An 18,655-nucleotide genomic window follows, 5' to 3' on the forward strand; every position below is an offset into this window, starting at 1 on the left:
AGCCAGGCAGCTCCGTTTTCTGTTTATTGACAGCTGACAGTAGCTCCCTGCCCGGACCCCCCTCCCCACCTGCTAGCCCTGGTCCGGGCCACCCACTGCAAAGAGGCCAGGCAGATGCCCAGGCCCACCCACCTGGGGACGTGTTAGCACGTGACTGCTGGGAGGGGCCCCACATGCCCAGATACCACCTAGGCAGAACCCCTCCACCCACCCGAATCACAGTCGCTGGTTTTCGGCGTTTTTAATTCTCTTTTTTAAGAAATGTCAAAGTTGTGCCCAACACATGTGGATCAGCAAACACAACAGAGGAGGCCAGTCAGTACTTTTTTGGAGTGGGGGAGGAGAGAGAAGGCGAGAAGGGCCACACGACACGGCCTCGGCCCACAAGCAGAGCGTCTGGGAGCGGGGGCGCGGCGGGCTGGCTGTGTGGGGCCAGCTGGGGCCCCCGGGAGGGAGGGTCGGGCATACCCTCGCATGTACCACACACAGCCTGGCATGCACGCCCTTCACCCACTGCTGTCACCCGGCTGACACACCCACGCTGTGCACACAGCTCCCTTGGAACCCAGGGGCACCCTCACACCAGCACCCCAGAGAGAGGTGGAACCCTGCCCACTGTCTCCACCAAACGGAGGACACAGCCCAGCGGCGAGCAAGGCACATCCTTCAGGTTCTTCAGACGCAGAGAAGTTAGGAGAGAGATCAGAGGGGAGGCCCTGGCAGAGCACGGACCCCTCCTCGGACCCCAGCCTGTTTGTGCTACTGGGCCAGGGATCTGGCCACTCTGGGACCGAGGGAGGAACGGATAGACAGACAGATGGCCAGGGCCTCTTGACAGCTTTTGTCTTGAACTAGACTCCAGCGTCCTTACAGTTGGTAAATGGTTTTCTATAGAATCAATAATATTTTTTCTTTCTTTAAATATATATTTGTTAAAGTTATACCTTTTTGTATCTCTGGGGAAATCTGCCTTAGCTCATTCCCAATAAATTAATACTCTTCGATAGCTTATATTCTGGGGGGGGGGGAGGGAGAGGTGCTGTGGGGCAGGGGGCCCAACCCAGCCCCTTGTGCTGCGCAGGAGCGGCTGGCAGAGGTCCCCATCGGGCAGTTCTGTGCTGGGCATAGGCCTGTGCTCTGCCCCAGACTGGGGAGGGGGCTACAGTGGCTGCCCCCTGCCCACTGCCCCCGAGGGTGGGCCCAACCGGGGCTCTGGGCGGGGGTTCAGGAGCGGCCCCTCCCGCACCACGGCGGGCAGAGCCTGGCGGTGGGGACAGGCGGCCCAGCAGTTATTGCACGGGTAGGGGGCAGCAGCATCTGACCAGAGCCCTTGGGTCCCCCGGCCAGGCAGTCGTCCGGGCTGGGCCCGGCGGCAGGAGTTGTGCTTGTGCAGGAGCCTCGCGCCCGGCCCCCTGCGCCCCGCCCTCGCGACCCCGCCCGCCTGCCTGCTCACGCCGCGCCCAGAGGTGCCCATCCTGAGGTAAAGGTCAGCGTGCGGGCCCGACGTGGGCGGCCGCGTCACTCCAGCATGGCGTCCAGCTGGTCGGCCAGGTCGTCAAACATGCTGCCAATGTCGTCCAGGATGCTGCCGGTGCTCTTCTCCGCCGCCGAGGGGCTGCGGGCGGGCGCGGAGTGAGCAGGAAGGCCCGGAGCAGGGCGTTCCGCCCCTCCGCGCGAAGGCCGCCCCCTCGCGGACACCACGGCCCTCCCCCGCCCACGAGGGCTGACCGCCCAACTCATGGCCAGACCCCTCTCCGCCCATTCTGGTCCCGCCCCGCAGCATGGGGCAGGGCTAATTCAAGGCCACGCCCCCATGACGTCTGCCAGCCCAGGCCCCGCCCCACGCGCGGCCGCCTCTGGGGGACCCGGCCCCTCTCAGAGACCCCGCCCATGCCGGGCCCCGCCCCGCGGTATGGGGCGGGGCTAGTTCAAAGGCCACGCCTCTCCGGCGCGACTCGATCCCGCCCCCACAAGGCAGCCTACAGGTGAGCGGCAGCCTCGGCCTCGCGCAGGCCGCACCCGGTCCTGCACCTACCGCGAGCCCTGCGCGTCCTCCTGCCGGATCTTCTCTTCTACGGCTTGCAGCGCCGCCGCCAGGCACGCGCTCGTCTCCTCCAGCTTCTGCCGGGCGCTGTCCCCCGGCGAGGCGCCGTCGGGCGCAGCTGGGGGCCCTGTAGCCGCGGCGGCAGCGCGTGGCGGCTTGGCGGGCACGTGCAGCGCGGGCGCACCGGGCGACGGCGGCCTGGCGGGGCTGGCGGGGCTGGCGCTCAGCGCGGGCGGCGTGCTGGCCGGCTTGGCGAGGGCGGCGGGTTGCTGGCGCGCCGGCGAGGGCGCGGGCGACGGGCTGGAACTGCCCGACTGCAGCCCCGCCGCGGCTTTGGCCGGCTTTGGCGCCGTGGGCGGTGGCGGCGGCTTGGGAGACACGGGCGGCGGCGTGCCGTGCGCACGCTTCACCTCTGCGGGGAGGAGGAGATTCGCACCGGGGTGGGAGGTCGCGCGGCGCGCGCAAATCGCGCGCTGCCCGTCCCTACCCAAGCCCTGCCTAAACACTGCCCAAGGGCCCTGCTTCGCAACCGGGAGCGAAAACAACGCCCTCTGCACTGCAAGCCCGGCTTCAGCTCCAGCTCTCCGTGCCCCTCCCCACTGGGTCTCCCTGAGGCTGTGGCGGCGGGGGGGGGGGGGGGGGGGCGCTTCCCTGCGCACACCTGTTTGGGTCACTGCTTCCAAACCCCGACCCATCCTCATTCCACCTCCATCCCCTTCCAGGTGTGGCCTGTTGTAGCCACTGGCCCTTCCGTTGCTTGAATGTCACAGGGACTTTGCACCTCTGACCTTTCTGTCTGGAAGCCTCTCCCCTCCCTCCCGTGCTGGGGTCACTCTACAGCCATGTCAGAGTCCCCCCGAACCCTCCGGCCTCCTGGGCCTGTCCTCCTTCCATAGGTGCTGCTATTTATGCACCTGTGCCTCCTCCACTGAGGACCTAAAGACAACTGTCCCAGCTCTGGGCTGATGGTCCGGGGCAGCTGGATGAGGGAGTCTGAAGATACCTTCCCACCCCACTCCCTCTGGCCTTCATCAGATCCAAGAAGCAGAAAACCCTGCAGACCGTGGTGTGGGACCCCTCCCCAGCTGGCTTCCTGCACCTACCTGGGCTGCTGGGACCTGGCAGCGGCACCTTCTTGGAAGCAGGTGTGGGTGAGCCCTGGATCTTGGGCACGGGCTGAGCCAGAATGGGCTTGGGAGAAACAGGTGGCTTGGCCAGCTTCCGGGCATCGCTGTCCGGCGGGGGCAGCGGGGGCAGGTGCATGAGGTCAGAGGGCGGGGGCTCAGCAGGCGGGGGTGGCGGGGGCAGCTCTGGGGGCCCAGCCTGCTCAGAGGCTGGCCGGCGGCGCACAGTGCCCGTTCCATTCTGGTACACGGACAGCGGTGGTGGGGGAGGCTCGGGACCTGCCTCCCGCTCCTTGACCTTGGGCCGGCGCTTGACCGTGTCAGACTCAGTTAGGATGAACTTGACGTTCTCCTGCTGGCTCTGCTTGGCCCGGATGCGCCTCTTGAGGGTGGCACTGGCCTCCACCCTGGCTAGGGGCGGGCCCTCTGCACCCGCCTCGCCCTTGGCTGGACCTCGGGGCCGCTGCCGGGCGGCACCCTCTTCCACCAACTGGCCATGGTCTGCAGGCCCCGCTGGCTCTCCGGAACCCCGGCGAGCAGTGGCCAGGAGTCCCGTGACGGGCCCGCTCAGTGTGCGGCGCCGGTTCACCACCTCGCCGTCAGGTCCAATGGCCTCCTTGTGCTTCACTGAGGCCAGCACCGTGGCCACCCGGCCTGGCTCTGGGCTGGCAGGGTGAGGCATGGGATGGCCCTCAGGGGGCCTACGGGCTGCCCGGCCCCCACCCCCTATGGATGACAGCTCAAGCATGGCTGCGATGCTCTTCACGCTGCCGGCACTTCCTGTGTCCACGCTGCCAGCCAGGTCACTGGCCCGCCGGCTCTGCGCCCGGACCCCCAGCCGGCCGTCCTCAGCCCCGGCCCCCTCAGTCTCCGCGTCTGGCGCCGGCTCATCGGCCAGGTTGGCGCTGGCCATGGCGGAGCTGGAGCGCTTGGGTGGGGGTGGGGGCGGCCCCTTCTTCCGCGGCCGCACGGCAAAGGACTGGCTGCGGTTGACGTTCTTGTCTGCGCCGGAAGGCGCCCGCACCGAGTGGCTGCGGCCCACGCGCCGCTGGACCGTGGCGTAGGGCCCGGCGGCGGCCGGCACCAGCAACTCGTCCCGCTCCGGCTCGCTGTCCGACGCTGCGTAGCGATTCAGGCTGTGGGCGCGCTTCTTGGGCCTCCCTGGCTCTGCGTCGGCCTCGGGCGGCAGGCACAGCGTGGGCACCGGCGTGGGCACGGCTGCAGGTGCAGGCCCTGGGGCAGCCGGCCCAGCCTCACTCTCCACCGGTTGGGGCAGCACGTAGGCGAAGCCGCGGTGAGTGGGCGACTGAGGCAGCGAGCGGGGGGACATGGGTCGCTCCGTGGGCGGCAGCAGCTGAGGGGTGGGCTTCACCTTGGCTGTGGCTGGCGCTGGGCCATGAGGCCCCCCCAGGGCCTGCGGGGAGCTTGGCCGGGGTTTCGTGGGTGTCTGGGGGGGCGTGAAGTGGCTGGCCCCTGGCGGCAGGACCTGCCGAGGCTTGCCGGGCACCGGGGGCACGCTGGCCCGCTTGACACTGTGGCCGTGGCGGCTGGGCCGGGCTTCCTTGGGAGGGGTGCCGGGGGCCGGCCCCTCATCGAGCAGGTACTCCTGGCTCCGTGACATGGGGCTGCTGGGTCCCGGGGGCCCATCGCCCAGCAGCTCCTGGGAGCTGCTCATGTGCCGCGCCCTCCCCCCCAGGCTGGGCTCCTGCCGCCCTGAGGCCCTCGGGGTGGGCGGCAGGTGGTTGGCCGGCTTTTCAGCTGGGGCGGTGGCAGCAGCAGCCCCTTCGGCCGGGCCGGTCAAGGCCGCCTGCAGCTCCCCGCTGAGCTCGCTGTCCTGGAAGGTGGTCATCTTCGGAGACTGGCAGTCAGCCGGGGCAGGCTCGGGTGGGGGTGGCGACTCGATGGCCATCACCTCCAGCGACTGCGGTGCCTTCCGGCGCAAGGGTCCCCCCTCGTACTTGGCGTACTCTGCCTTCTGCAGCTCCGCCAGTTTCCGCACGGCCAGCATCAGCTTCTTCTGGTGGCCTGAGTTGGGGCGGGGCGCAGGTCAGGCCCGGGAGCACAAGGAGGGCGGGGCGGGGCGGGGCGGGGCGGGGCGGGGCGGGGCCTCACCCAGCTTGGTGATGCCGATCTCCTGCAGGTCCTCCCAAGTGATGTCCGTGATGAAGTCAATGTTCTCGTAGCCGTTGTCCACCAGCACCTTGTAGTACTGCGCCAGGCCGATCATGGACAGCCACACGGCCAGGTTTGCCTACGGGGCGGGGGACACAGAGGGCAGCCCAAGCTGGCTGCCCATACCCTGCCTGCTGCTCGGAGCTGGTGGAGGGGTGGGCACCGGGCCAGCCCGGCACAGAGAGACGGAAGGACAAATGGACAGGCCGGAGGGGTCAGCACAGCCTTGACAGCACAGCCAAGGCCAGCGCACACACACGTGCGGACACAGGCAGACACACACAGAGGCGTGACCCTCTCCGTGGGATGCCCTCGGGGGGAGGGGGAGGAAGGCGGTTCCTCACCTGCCAGGCAGGCCAGGCAGCCCTGGGGACGGCACCCACGTGGACACACCTCACGCGTCACGGACGCAGACACACAGCATCGCCGACCAGCAACAGGTATACGCATAGCTTGCACCCCAGTCATCCATGGCACTGACACCCCTGAGTCACACTCACGCCCTCTCATCATTTCCCCACCATCCTCAGCCACACGTCACACAGCCTTGTCACACGCCTGTGCAAGTATCCGTGATGGAGTTCACCCAGAACCAGCCAGTGGCCCCCTGACCGGGATCCACCTATCCACATTCCCAGCTGGACATCACTCACACACCAACACAGCACTCGGTCACCGCCTGGGTGAGCAAGCAGAGTGAAGCCCCTGGGACCCAGGCGAGCTGGCTGGGAGGACCCCTGAGCCATGGACTGAGTGGGGCGAGGCAGGCAGTGTGGGTGAGGCGTGTGCACCCGCCTGTCCCACCCTGGGGGCCCTCGGTGGCCACAGCATCTCCCTCCTGGACGGTGGGAGCCAGAGGCCCAGAGAGGCGGTGCAGATGGGACAGGCCCCAGGTCCCCCTCTCCCATCCCGGAGCCTGTGCCTCCGCAGGGCACCCGTGCATGACAGCACAGGCCGAGGCCAGTGTGGCCATCGGTGGGCACTGGGCATGTGTTCAGTGCACGCATGCGGTCTGCGTGCTGAGGCCTGTGCTCACACACACCCTCCCTGTGCATGTGCCTGGGTGTGTGGCAGCCCCCTGCGGTGTCTGGTGGGCGTGCATCGGGCAGCACTGCAGGGCGCTGGGTGGTGCCAACATCCCTGAGTGGCAAGTGTGTAGTAGAGACGGGGATGCTCCGGGCTCCAGGCTCCCCTTGCCCGAACAGCCTTCAGAGGAGGTTACCCCGGCCCCTGCCCGGGGAGGCTGGCCCAGGGGCCCCTGACAGACGAACAGAGGACACCCTCCGCTGTCCTCTCACTGGGCTCCCCAGAAGGCAGGGGAGGGCCGTGGCTATCTGTCCGTCTGTCGGTCTGCCCCTCCTGGGCTTGGCCACCAGGGTGCAGGGGGCCTTACAGGTTTGTGCTCAGGCAGCCAGTCCGGGAGGCTCAGACCACTGATCTCCGCAGTGATTTTCTTCCTGTGGCCGGGCTTGGTGACCCCGATGGCAGTGAGGTCCTGGGTAGAGGAGCTGCCTGTTAGCCAGAGGCTGGGGGCCCATCTCCGAGCCAGATGGTGGGCAGCTTTCTGGGCACCTCACCTCGGGGGTCATGCGGCTGATGGTGGGCAGGTCGTACCCGGCGCTGATGAAGTTGGGGGCGTAGAGCTGCAGCTGGAACGTGGCAAGCCACTGGCTGACAGCCTCGGCGCCCTGGAAGACACAAGGCACCCGCTGCAGGCTCGCCCACCTGCCCCCCCAGCCAGGCGTGCACCCAGCCACCGCAGCGCCTCCTTCTCTGCTCAGCCGAAGACCACGCGGCGCGAGCTGCCGTCTGCTGGGCCGTCTGCAGCCGCCAGGCCCCCGTCAGCCTGGCCGGGTGCTCCTCCCTCTGAGTCCGGGGCTCCGCTGTCTCCGCGTCGTCCTACGTGTCGGCTGCCTGCTGTGATCTCCACCAGGAGGGTCCCGCCGCCGTCCACATCACAGGCCTCCCCGACCGCCCCCCTTTCCTGGATCAGGGCCACCCAGCCATGTGGCCCGTGACAGGGGCTCTGGGAATGGGGCCTCAGGAGGGGCCACTGACTGCTGCCGCCCACGCGGGAGGTGGGCTCTGCCTGGGGGGGACGCAGGAGGACTCAGCCAGCAGTTCACGCCTGCCCTAGCACGCAGGTGCACGCACATGGACCCGACTCACCCCCACATACGCTTCCACTCGTCTCGCACCCACACCCTCCACATGCACACACAGGTGCACCCATGCCCAGACTGCAGTCACACTAGCCACACACAAACACACCCCCTACTCGCCTCACACTGTCACACTTTTACACACACTGGCTTACACGCACAGCCTGCACAAGAGACAACAGCTACGCACACAGACTGACAGACCAACAGAAGGACGGGCCTGGCCCATCGAGGGTGCTGGCCGTGCTGTGGCCCAGCCAGGTGGGCTTCCCCGGCCCCCGCCCCTGCAGCTGCCCTGGCCCTGTACCTTGCCTTCGGATGCTGCCTCCAGCTTCTTGGGTGGCTGCTCCCCATAGCCCGGCCCCGCGTGGGCTGCTGGAGGCTGGGCCCGGGTCGCAGCTAGGGACGAGAGGGTTTGGAGGGGTGAGGGCTGCCTGGGGGCTACCTCCGCACCCAGCCAGCAGTGCCGTGTCCTTGCCCTTACCTGCAGGGCCCTCCGGAGGCTTGACCGGGCTGTCCCCGGGGCTGGAGTCGGACACTGGCTTCTGGGAGAGCACCGTTGCCAGGAGCTGGAACCCAGACAGGCTGGCTGACCAGTGCTGCTCCGGACCCAGGCACCCCGGCCCTGCTGCCACCCCACCTACCTTGACCCCTTCAGAGCCAGCGTGCAGGGTGTGGCCCCCGACGCTCCGGCCCCCAGCCGCGCTGCTCAAGCTGCCGCTGCGGTCCCCGCCTGCCCACAGGACAGAACAAGGTCAGCCGCCACCCGCCCCACTCCACCCCACCGCCTCCCCCCAAGGCCCCCCACCCACCTGCAAAAGGCTTCCTCAGCACCCAGATCTCCTCGGGGGGCACAGTGGGCCCCGCGGAGCTGCCTCCCTGGGGTGGACTTGGTTCAGCACCTGCTCGGGGACCTGCAGGCCGAGCACAGCTGCCCTGAGCCCTGGACCGGCTCCAGGGCCTGCGTAGAGTAGAGGCCAGACACGCACACACACATGCACACATGCATGCATACACACAGTCCCGTGCACACACAGACACACGTGCACACGTAGACACACATGCACAGAGGTGCACACAGGCACACACATGCGTACACACACACGCACATGCACACAGAGACACACGCATGTGTGCACACGCGCACACAGGCCGGGAGGCTCAGCGCCAGCTCCTCCTCCCCGGCTGTCTCCAAGGAGCTGAGAGACCCTCAGAAGACCCCTCCCAACCCTGGACACTGGCGAGCAGGAGAGCAGGGCAGAGCGGGGTGCAGGCCAGGCTATTCTGCCAGTGGTCCAGTATGTGGAGGTGGGGGTTCGCAGGAGGGTACAAACCCCTCTGATAGGGGAGCAGGGGGAAGAGGTCCCCAGGAGCCTGGGGCCAGGGCACTTGATGACCTTGGGTGGACTGACCGACCACACCTCCTAGCTGGCCCCCCTCTGCCCTCTCACCGGCCTGTCAACCTCCATGTCCTGTGTACAGGATAAGCCCGTCACACCCATACCCCACCTGAAGCCATTCCACAGCCCTGTGGCTTCCTATGCCCCTCGCTCTGTCACCAAGTCAGCCGCCCTGGGCTCTGGACCCTCACACAGGTCACACTCTGCCCTGCCTGAGCGTCTCTGCATGTGTGGTTCCCGCTACCCCAAAGTCGCCGCCTGCAGCTTGCTCCCTCCCACTTCTCAGGGCCTTGTCCATCCACTGTCTGAAGCATGTCTCCATCTGCAATGTCTGGGTCACTGGTCGGCACATTTCCCTCCATGCTGACTTCACTGTCCTGTGCTCCCCTCCGCCCAGGGCAAGCTCCTTGAGAGCAGGAACGAGGCCATTTGGGTGATCGTCTATTCCTCGAGCCTGGCGTGCAGTGTCTGCTGAATCAATGAAGGACCAGGTCTGGGGACCCGGATAAGAGAGCTGGCAGGACAAATCCCGGACCTCACACCCAGTGATGGCGGGAGCTCATGGCCCCAGCCCAGCCCGCAGCACACCGTGTACATGCTCCTGTCTGGCCACGAGCCTCTGGCCTGGGCTGGACTTGCCTGCTCGCTTGACGATGGCCTCGCCCAGGGAAGATGGGAAGTAGCCCACACGGTCATTGCCTGTCCTGTTGTCATGGATACAGCCCTTCCAGCGACCATCTGGGTGCTGCTCAAGGACCTGGCCGGATAAGGTGAGGGGAGCACACTCAGGGGGGACTCCCCTCCGGGTCAAGTGGATAAGATGAGGGGAGCACGCTCAGGGGGGACTCCCCTCCGGGTCAATGGATAAGGTGAGGGGAGCATGCTCAGGGGGACTCCCCTCTGGGTCAATGGATAAGGCGAGGGGAGCACACTCCGAGGGACTCCCCTCTGGGTCAATGGATAAGGTGAGGGGAACACACTCGGAGGGACTCCCCTCTGGGTCAAGTGGATGGGTGGCCTGGGCCCCCCCAGTTCTTGCCAGGCGTTGGGGGCAGCATCCCAGGCCCCTCTCAGCCCTGCTCCAGCAGCCCCGGACCGTCCTTACTGTGATGATGTCCCCAGCTTTCACGTTGAGGCTGGTCAGGTCATAGTTGTTGCAGTAATCCTTGGTCGCCCGGACCTGCAGGGCCGCCGAGGCCTCTGGGGACACAGGAGGTGGCAGACCCCCCGGTCCTGTGAGCCGGCCCAGCCCCGGCCCTGCCCCAGCCTCCCGGCCCCGCCCAAGCCCACCTCGCAGCAGCTGCTTGATCTCCTTGCTGGCCTGGGAGGTGGTGAACTGATGCACAATGTCCAGGGCAGTCTGGCTGTAGGTGTTTCTCACATGGGCGTTGATCCCATTCTGCGTGTGCCAGAGAGTGAGGCCTGTCAGGAGCCCCCTCCGCCCTCGCCTGATCCCCGCACCCTGTACCCTGGCCCCGACTCACATCCAGCAGCAGCCGAACCACCTCCGTCTTCCCACAGAGTGCGGCCTCGTGCAGGGCGGTGCCGGACTTGGTCTGGCGGTTAATGTCGATGCCGGCTTGGAGCAGCAGTCTGGCAGGGTGGCAGGGGGAGCAGGCAGGGCCTTGCATGCGAGTCCACTGGCCCGGCACCCCGAGTCGGCCTCTGACTCCTGGGGGCCCAGAATGAGCCAACCCGACCCCACCTCCCCGACAGGATGGCCTCCGCCAGTGACCAGGAACTTGCAGGAGTCCCCCTCCCAGTGCAAATCCTTCACATTCTGGTCTTGTCTCATCTCAGGACAAGCAGTGCTGCGATGCGCACTTTGAACATGGGGAGACAGAGGCTCAGAGACGCCGAGAGTCACCACAGGCCCACCTGGCAGGTGGCACAGGCTGGGAGGCTGTAGAAGCCCACTCCCTAGCCCCCACTGGGGCATCCTCTACGGGGGTGGCTGGAGGCATCCCTTGTACCAGAGGCCTGACCACATCCCCATGGCTTCCCGGCCGCTCCGGTCTTACTGCCAAGCCAGGAGCAGGCACCGCGAGGCAGAGAGCCCCTCACCCCGCCCCCACCCTGGCCATACCTGATGATGTCGATGTGGCCGTTCTTGGCTGCCAGGTGCAGGGGACTGGTGCCGTTGGGGTCGGTGGTGTCTCCTGGCCGGGGCTCCAGCAAGGCCGTACACATGTTGCTGCTCAGAAGCAGCTGGACCACCTGGAGGGAGGGGTGAAGAGTAGGGGGCCCAAGAAACGGGGTGGGAGGCCCCTAGGAGAAGAAGACGGAGCAGATGGAGTCGCACTCAGCTCCCCGGGGAGACTTACCCCGACGCGGCCAAACTCACAGGCCAGGTCCAGGGGCGTCTTGCCCGAGTTGTCCACCATGCAGGGGTTGGACTGGTGCTGCAGCAGCATTTCGGACTGCAGGGACCACAGGCACGGTCAGGCCTGGGGGTGTCCATCAGGCTCCTGCTGCCCCAGGCGCCCTGTCGCCCCCAGGGGCAGTCCTTACCACATCATAGTGACCGTGCTGGGCCGCCAAGTGCAGGGGGATGTGGCCCTCGTCGGATGGGATGTTCACCGCTGAGCCCGCCTTCAGCACCAGCTTCATGGGCTCCTTCCGGCCCTGCCAGGCCGCGTAGTGCAGAGGCCGCATGCCTGGGGGGGTGGACGGGGGAAGTTGGGAGCTGGAGCTAGACCCTGCCCCTGACCCCAACCCTGACCTCCAGGACGCTGACCCCACGAGAAGCTGCCTCGACCCAGACCAGGACCCTAGGCTGACCTCAGTTGAGGAACCATGGAGGCCTCCAGGGTCCCTCCAGGGTTAAGCTCTGATCTTAACCCCTGTGCCCCTGGCTCCAAGATCCCTGGCCTTTACTGTCCACTTCCATCACTAATTTACAAGCTCCAAGAGGACAGTGGTTTTTATCCACTTCGCTCACTGCCATGTCCTGCCTGGCAGGCCTTGCCTTTGTTGTCCTTGATGTCCACAGCAGCCTGGGCCTCCAACAGCAAGGTGATCAGCTCTGTGTTGCCATTCAGGGCCGCGTGGTGCAGGGCTGAAAAGCTGCGACGGGTGATGGACACATGTGGACAGGTGCCGGACACCCCCCTGCCCTAGGAGTCCCTGACCCCCACACCAGACTGATGCCTCCCAGGGCTGAGAACTCACCCATCAGGGTCTTGGAAATTGACATTGATCTTCTTGGTGGAGCCCAGGAGTTCTGCGGGGGGGAGGAAACACGGTGAAGGAGGCCCACCTGGGGCCCAGCCCCCTCTAGGCAGCCCGAGAGCAGCTGGCTAGCTCTCTGGCAGGCTCAGAGCCAAAGCTATCTAGGGCTTCAGTCTAGAAGCGTTCATTCATTCCGCTGTGCTCCCTGCACCCAGCACCAGGTACCAGCTTTCGGACCTCAGTTTCTCACTGAACTGAGATGCTGGGAGGTTTCCCCGGGCCAGGACCTGTCTGAGAGGCCGGGGCTGGGCGCCCACACAGGCGCACACATGTGCACACGAAGCCCTCCCTGGGGACGCCGACTGAGCCCCTGCCAATCGTGGGAGGGAGAGAGCCAGCCCAATCTGTCTCTCAGAAGGGCCCAGATGGGCCCGGGGGCGGCCTGCCACACCCGGAAACAGGGGTATCTCTGCGGGAGAGCCGCACTTCCAGGGTGCAGCCTCCCCCAGCTCCAGCCCCAGGCCTGGCCAGTGTGGATGCACCCCATCCAGCCAGGCGGGAAGGGGAGGCCGACAAGTGGGCCCATGCCTCTGGGCAGCCACGCGATAGTGACCCCCTCATCGGCCTGCCTGAAGCCCTCCCTCGGACGCCCCGGTCTCCTCCACAGTTCTGGCCTCCACTGGGCGCCGGCCAGAGGAGCGGAGCCCACCGATGCTCTCCCCACGGGCTCAGGTCCAGCCGGACTCGGGCCAATCCCCTGCCTGTCTGGGCCATGGTTACATAACCCATTTGTGGGTCAGTCACTCTGTGAAGGAGGGGCTGGCAAGACAGAAGCCCCTTTGTCCAGGCCCAGGACAGGGATGGGGGCAGGAGCCCGAGGGAGTCGGGGCTCAGAGGGGCTGCTGCAGGGCCGCTTAGTGACCCACGGCAGCCCCAGCCGCCCCAGCCTCGGTTCTCAGCTGCTGGATGTGGGGCATGAGGCCCCCCGGTGGCCCACAAGGCCCGCAGAATCAGACAGGCCTCTGCCCCTTACTAGCCCTGTAGCCTGGGCCGTGAGCTAGGAGGGTCTAACGGGCCGGCCTCGCAGGTCCAAGGGCTCAGCACGTGGCCGTTGCTGACACAGCTCCACAGGGCTCCTCCCCACCCTCCCCAGGGAGGGGCTCTTCCGGCCAATAGCCCACGAGCAGAGGCTCCAGGACCAGCGGCGTCTCCACCCCCGCCCCCGCCCTGCTCAGACGCGTGGCTGATGCTGGAGTCTGTCTCAGTTTGCACCAGTGCCGCTGGTGGTCCAGGGCAAAACCTTGGAGGCAGCCCTGGGTCCTTATGTCTTCATCGGTAAATCCTGTGGGCTCTGCCTTTAGAACCCGTTTAAAGCACGCCCAGAATCCTATCCTTTCTCGGTCGCAACATCCCCAGCCCACACCAGGTCAGCATCTCTCAAAGGACCACAGCCACCTCCTCTCCACTGGCCTCCCCACTTCCAGCCTGTCGCCTCCACACCCACTGAGGTCGGTGGGGCCCCCTGAGGACACGCGTCTGATCCTGCTGCTCCCGTCTCACTGGGGTTAGAGGCCGAAGCTGGACACGCTTCCCCCTCATCCCTGCTCCAGTCACCTGAGCCTCCTTGACGGCACTCCAACACACCTGCCTCTGCTGCCACAGGGCCTTTGCACAAGCTGTGTATGTGGAGAGGGCAGGCGTTATTCTTCCCTCTTCCCATGACTCCCTCTTCATATCCTCCAGGCCTTTATTCAAGACCTGCTTGTCAAAGCCTCCTCACTCCCATCTAAAATGGTAATTATCTGGGAGTTCTCTGGGAGTCCAGTGGTTAGGATTCAGGCCCAGGTCCAGTCCTTGGTTGGGGAGCCAACCAAGCAAGCCACGAGGCGTGGTCAAATAATTTTAAAAATTGTTCGTGTTCAGTTGCTCAGTCATGTCCGACTCTTTGCAACCCCATGGACCGCAGCACGCCAGGCTTCCCTGTCCTTTGCTATCTCCTAGAGTTTGCTCAAACTCATGTCTTTTGAGACATCTCATCCTCTGTCGCCCCCCTCTCCTGCCCTCAGTCTTTCCCAGCATCAGGGTCTTTTCCAATGAGTAAATAAAATGGTAACCTCCCACCCCGTCCTGTGTCTGTGTCTTTTTCTCTTTAACTCCCATTACCTTTTTTATTGTCCACCTCCATCACTACATTACAAGCTCCAAGAAGACATGGTTTTTGTCTACTTTGCTCACTGCCGTATCCTTTCAGCTAACACACTGCCGGGCACACACGAGGCGCTCAGTGCCTGGTGACTGAACTGAACCCTCATCCCACATACTCCATCCACCTGCCAGGCCTGGCTTCAAGTGTGGGACCCGTGTGGCCACTCAAGAGGAGCCACGCACTGGGTGGACACTCTGCCGCCGCCGTCTAGAGACAAGGCAGCCCCTCTTTTTGTCCTGCACTGGGCTCTGTGAACTATGCGGCCGGGTGGGGCGCAGTCCCTGCTGCATAGCTGAACAGAGCCCAGGCGTTGGTGGCCCACTAGGGACCCCCGCCGCACTCAGGGCTGCGCTCAGCACCTTCTCGTGCCAGAAGGCTCTGCCCGACTCTAATGTTGCTGCCCCCATACCCTTAGTTCCAGTGTAGCCAGGCTCAGATTCTCCCCAGAGCCTCCCCGGGCCAGCTCACTCTCCCTCCAGCAGCAGGCACCCAGGCAGCTGCTCCAGGAGCTCCAAGCAGAGGCGGAGGCCCGGCCACGCCCGCAGGTGCTGAGGTCTCAGAGGGGCTGGAGGTCAAGGCCCAGAAGTGACACACACTAGTGGGGAGGAGGCGTCTGCATCCGGAAGGGGACCACCCCCCACAGGAGGAGGGGGCTGCTTGTAAGGTCATCTCCCCCTCCCTGGGCTGGTCTCCTCAAAGTGCTGGAACTGGATGTAGGTGGGCTTGAGGCCTTGGAGCACCCCCATGGGGACACTGGGCATCCAGGAAGCCCCCACAGCGGCAGCCTGCCTGGGGCTGGGGGCTGCACCTTGCAGAGACAGGTGTCCTGAGTGAAGCTGGTGCAGAGCAGGGCTGCCCAGGCCTGGGGGCTGTGGGCACAGAGCGGAAGGTCCCAGGAGCTCCTCGCCCTTCCCACGAGGCACCGAGTCCTATGGCTTACCGCTGGTCACGGGACATGCACCTGGCCCCTGACCCCCAGAACTCGGGCTCTCCTGTGGCCCCCACCTCTAATTGTTCTCCTGCGACCACCCCAACCTGGGAGGCCAGTTGCAAACTCCAGCTGCAGATGCCTCCGGGGAGATGACCCCAGACCCTCTTCCGCCCTGTCCTCATAGCCTCCCTCCACCTCCCTGCCAGGGACTCCTCCAGCCACGGAAGCCACACACAGGCCACGTCCGTGCCCTCCAGGGAGGGGCCTCGGCCTCCTCTGCTCCCATGTCAGCCTGGCTGTACCCCGCGGCCTCCAGCAGGGCGAGGCCCCCCTATGCCCCCAGGGCAGGCAGCACCGAGCCAGGCGCTGGAGGGCAGCTCTCCGGGGCTAAGGTGAGCGAGCATGGGAGCACCTGCGTGTAGTCTCCAGTAAATCTGAAGAAAGGGAAGGCGGGGCCCGGAGGAAGGACAGGGCGTCCCCGTACCCCAGAAGGCCAGCCCCCACCCCAGCAGCTTCCCTTCCAAGCAGAGCGGTCTCTTCTTCCCTCCAAGGATGACTGCTAAGGGTGGCAGCCCGTGCATATGAGCGGAGGCTCCCTTCAGGCGGGATGGGGGAGCCGCCAGAGCCCGGGGTGACGCTGGGTGGGGGGTGGGCTGAAGTGAAGGTGTCAGTGCCGGGAAGGGACTGTGGAAACAAGGGTCGTGGGAACACCTTTAGAGTTGGGGGGCCCCAGGGAGCACGGCCGGATGCCCCCCACCCCATGGCCCAAACTCCAGCTGTACTTTGCTGAATCAAAATACATCTTACTCCAAAGCAGGCCAGTGTTGCCATGACAACTGAGCTAATTCATGGAGGGATTTCTCCATCTGATTTATTACGCCCGCCCCTGTGAGTCAGAGAGCTCAGATTCAGGGGCCAGGGCAGGTGTCTCTCCTACCCGGGGACCAAGCCACACAGGGGCGAATGCAGAGATCCACGTGGGGACACAGGTGGATGTAAAAGCCCCACATATCTCCCCGGGGGCCAGAGTGGAAGACAGGAGGAGTTCCCAAACCTGACGCCCCCACTTCCTCCACGCACCGGCCCTGGGCTGTCTAGGAAATGGCCATGGTGGCTCAGACAGTAAAGAATCTGCCTACAATGCGGGAGACTCAGGTTTGATCCCTGGGTCGGGAGAAGACCCTGGAGAGGGGAATGGCAACTCATTCCAGTATTCTTGCGTGGAGAATCCCATGGATCCCAGAGAAGCCTTCCAGAGAAGCCTGGGGGGCTACAGTTCATGGGCTGGCAAAGAGTCTGACACGACTGAGTGACCAACACTATCACTACTAGCCCTTCCTGAGAACACACGAAGGCCTGGGCTCCCTGCACACTCTCACTGTTCTTAAAACAAGGCTGTGGGGCAGGGACCACTGAGGGTCCCATCCCACAGATGAGGAGACCCGAGCTGTCTGCACCCAAGGTTGGCTGGCCACTAGGTGGAAGTCTTTGCCTTGCTTTCACCTCTCATCCCTTCTCCTGCTTTTGAGGCTCAGCTGAGGCGGCCTCTGCCTGAAAGCCCTGCCTTTCTGGGCCCTGAGGCCCTGAAGCCGGTCCTCTGTGGCAGCCCGCCCCTGGGCCCCGGGTACGGAAGGCTGGGCCGGCCTGTGCCTTTGAAGCACTCAAGTGCAGCTCTCTAACCGCACAGGGTAGACAAGGAGCGGCCAGGCGGGGCTGCGGTGGGAGGGGTCTTCCTGGGGCTCAAGGAGCTGCTCCCCAACTGCCCCAGGGGCCGTCTTAGTTCTCAGCATCTCGCCTGGAGAGAGGGGAGGGGGCTTCCCTCGCTTACACACCGTCCCAGGGGACGGTATGGGGCGTGGGCCACTCAGACCCCACCTGCGACCCACAGGAGGCCAGCCGGTGCCCTCACAGGTGCCCTGACACACTGACACGGCCATACGTGCGCAGCCGCACACGCCCTTCCGTCCATCCCCAGCGTCCCGGGGGAGGCTCTGAGCTGAGCTGGGATGAGTGCTAGAATCAGGGCTCCAAGCTCCTAAGCGTCCCCCGAGGCGCCCACAGCCCCAGTTCAGGAAGGCCAGTGGGAGACCCCCTCCCCTCCCAGCCCCCTTTCCCAGCAGGGAAGCCAGAGAGGGCCAGGATGGCACCTGCCGGCAACTCAGCCTGCCTGGGGCTGGGCGACCTTGGGCCTCGGCTCCCCCTCCGGTAAACGGCCCCCCGCCGGCCATGCCTGGGCAGCCACACCCCCAGCGTGGTCCTTCCCCCCCTCCCTGCCAAGCCTGTTATTAAACAAGGGGCGGGGAGGGGTCTGACAGAGACTGTCGGCCCTGTAGTCGCCCCTCACCGCAAGGCGCCCCTCCTTCTCTCCATGGCGTTGTGGTGGTGGTGGGGGGGAGCAGCCTCGCCCTTTAAAGGCCCAGCAGAGACCTCCAGCTGTCAGCCCGAAGCCCGGGAAGGGAGGGGATCGCAGGCGGGAGAGACGTTTGCGAACGCCTGCGGCCAGGGAGGCGGATGCCGCCAGGTGCCCGCTGCGGGGCTCGGGGTGACGGCCGGGTGCTCGAGGCCGCCCCTCCTTCAGCGCTGGCCGCAGGGGGCGCGGACCGAGGGTCCGGGCGCTGCTGGCCCCGCCCCGCCCCCCGGGACTCGAGAGCATCCCCCTCCGCGGCCGGCGCCGGGCGGGGTGGGGGGCTCGGCGCTGGAGACGGCCCCGGGGCGCGCCGCCGCTCCCGCCCGCCCCCAGCGCCCCCGCGCCCCCCGGACTCACTGGCCTTCCCGGGCCGCGGCCTCTGCAGCAGCCTCTGCGCGGTCCCCACGTCCTCCGCCTTCACTGCCTGCACCAGCTCCTGCTCCTTCCCCATGGCGCGGCCGGGGCCGCAGCGACGCGGCTGCGCTCCGTGCGCTCGGCGCGGCTCCGAGGCGGCGGCGGCGGCCCCGCGGCACCGGCCGCCTCCTCCGCCCTCCCCCGCCGCCTCCTCCGCCGCCCGCTCCCCTCGCAGTCCTCGGGCTCCGGCTAGGGATCGGGCTCCCGGCGCGGAGGGGGCGGGGAGCGCGTCACGGGCGGGGGGCGGCCCGGGGGCGGGGGCCGGCGGCGGCGGGCGTGAGGCGGGGGCGCGGCACCTGGCGCCGCCTCCCGGACGCCTGGGTCCCCGTCCTGCGGCCGCTGACCTCGGTGCGCCCGCGCCGGCCGCGCGCCCGGCTCCTTGGCTCCGCCCCTACCTCTGGCTCCGTCCTCCCGAGACGCCCCCTCCCCACGTGCGGGTCGCGCGGCTCGGGCCTGGCCTCTGCGGACACCCCGCGGCCCGGGCGATGGCCGGGGGACTGGACGCTGAGCCCCGACTCGGCGGCGACGCCAGGCAGAGCCCGAGAGCCTTCCAGAGGCTGCGGGACCCACGGGAGGAGGGACTCCGGTAGTGGGCGGGTGGGGACCCGGGCACCGAGAGACCCG

General features: G+C 66.4%; 1 protein-coding gene and 1 long non-coding RNA gene across 8 annotated transcripts; one reads left to right on the forward strand and one right to left on the reverse strand.

Moving 5' to 3' along the window:
* Positions 1-11: 11 nt before the first annotated feature.
* CASKIN1 (CASK interacting protein 1) lies at positions 12-18,214 on the reverse strand. 7 transcript variants are annotated; one of them, XM_024985369.2, is made up of 20 exons: positions 17,975-18,210; positions 12,074-12,125; positions 11,871-11,968; positions 11,414-11,559; positions 11,227-11,322; positions 10,989-11,119; positions 10,387-10,495; positions 10,193-10,301; positions 10,008-10,102; positions 9,542-9,659; positions 8,315-8,416; positions 8,147-8,235; positions 7,987-8,071; positions 7,810-7,901; positions 6,918-7,028; positions 6,734-6,835; positions 5,281-5,419; positions 3,148-5,193; positions 2,036-2,456; positions 12-1,615 (listed from the first exon to the last, which is right to left on the reverse strand). In XM_024985369.2, exons 1-20 carry the CDS (start codon positions 18,066-18,068, stop codon positions 1,519-1,521), a joined length of 4,332 nt encoding a protein of 1,443 aa, XP_024841137.1. In that variant the 5' UTR covers positions 18,069-18,210; the 3' UTR covers positions 12-1,518. The 7 variants fall into 7 exon arrangements, with proteins under 7 accessions (XP_024841137.1, XP_059737487.1, XP_059737488.1 ...); XM_059881504.1 differs by having other exon boundaries at positions 10,008-10,301; positions 17,975-18,212; XM_059881505.1 differs by having other exon boundaries at positions 7,987-8,235; positions 17,975-18,211.
* On the forward strand, positions 5,126-14,196 carry LOC101906195 (uncharacterized). Its single transcript, XR_009492809.1, has 3 exons — positions 5,126-5,214; positions 5,309-8,256; positions 9,300-14,196. It is a non-coding gene; the product is annotated as an uncharacterized lncRNA (long non-coding RNA).
* Positions 18,215-18,655: the final 441 nt, after the last annotated feature.

Source organism: Bos taurus, chromosome 25, assembly GCF_002263795.3.
Source record: "Bos taurus isolate L1 Dominette 01449 registration number 42190680 breed Hereford chromosome 25, ARS-UCD2.0, whole genome shotgun sequence".
NCBI classification, from domain to species: domain Eukaryota; kingdom Metazoa; phylum Chordata; class Mammalia; order Artiodactyla; family Bovidae; genus Bos; species Bos taurus.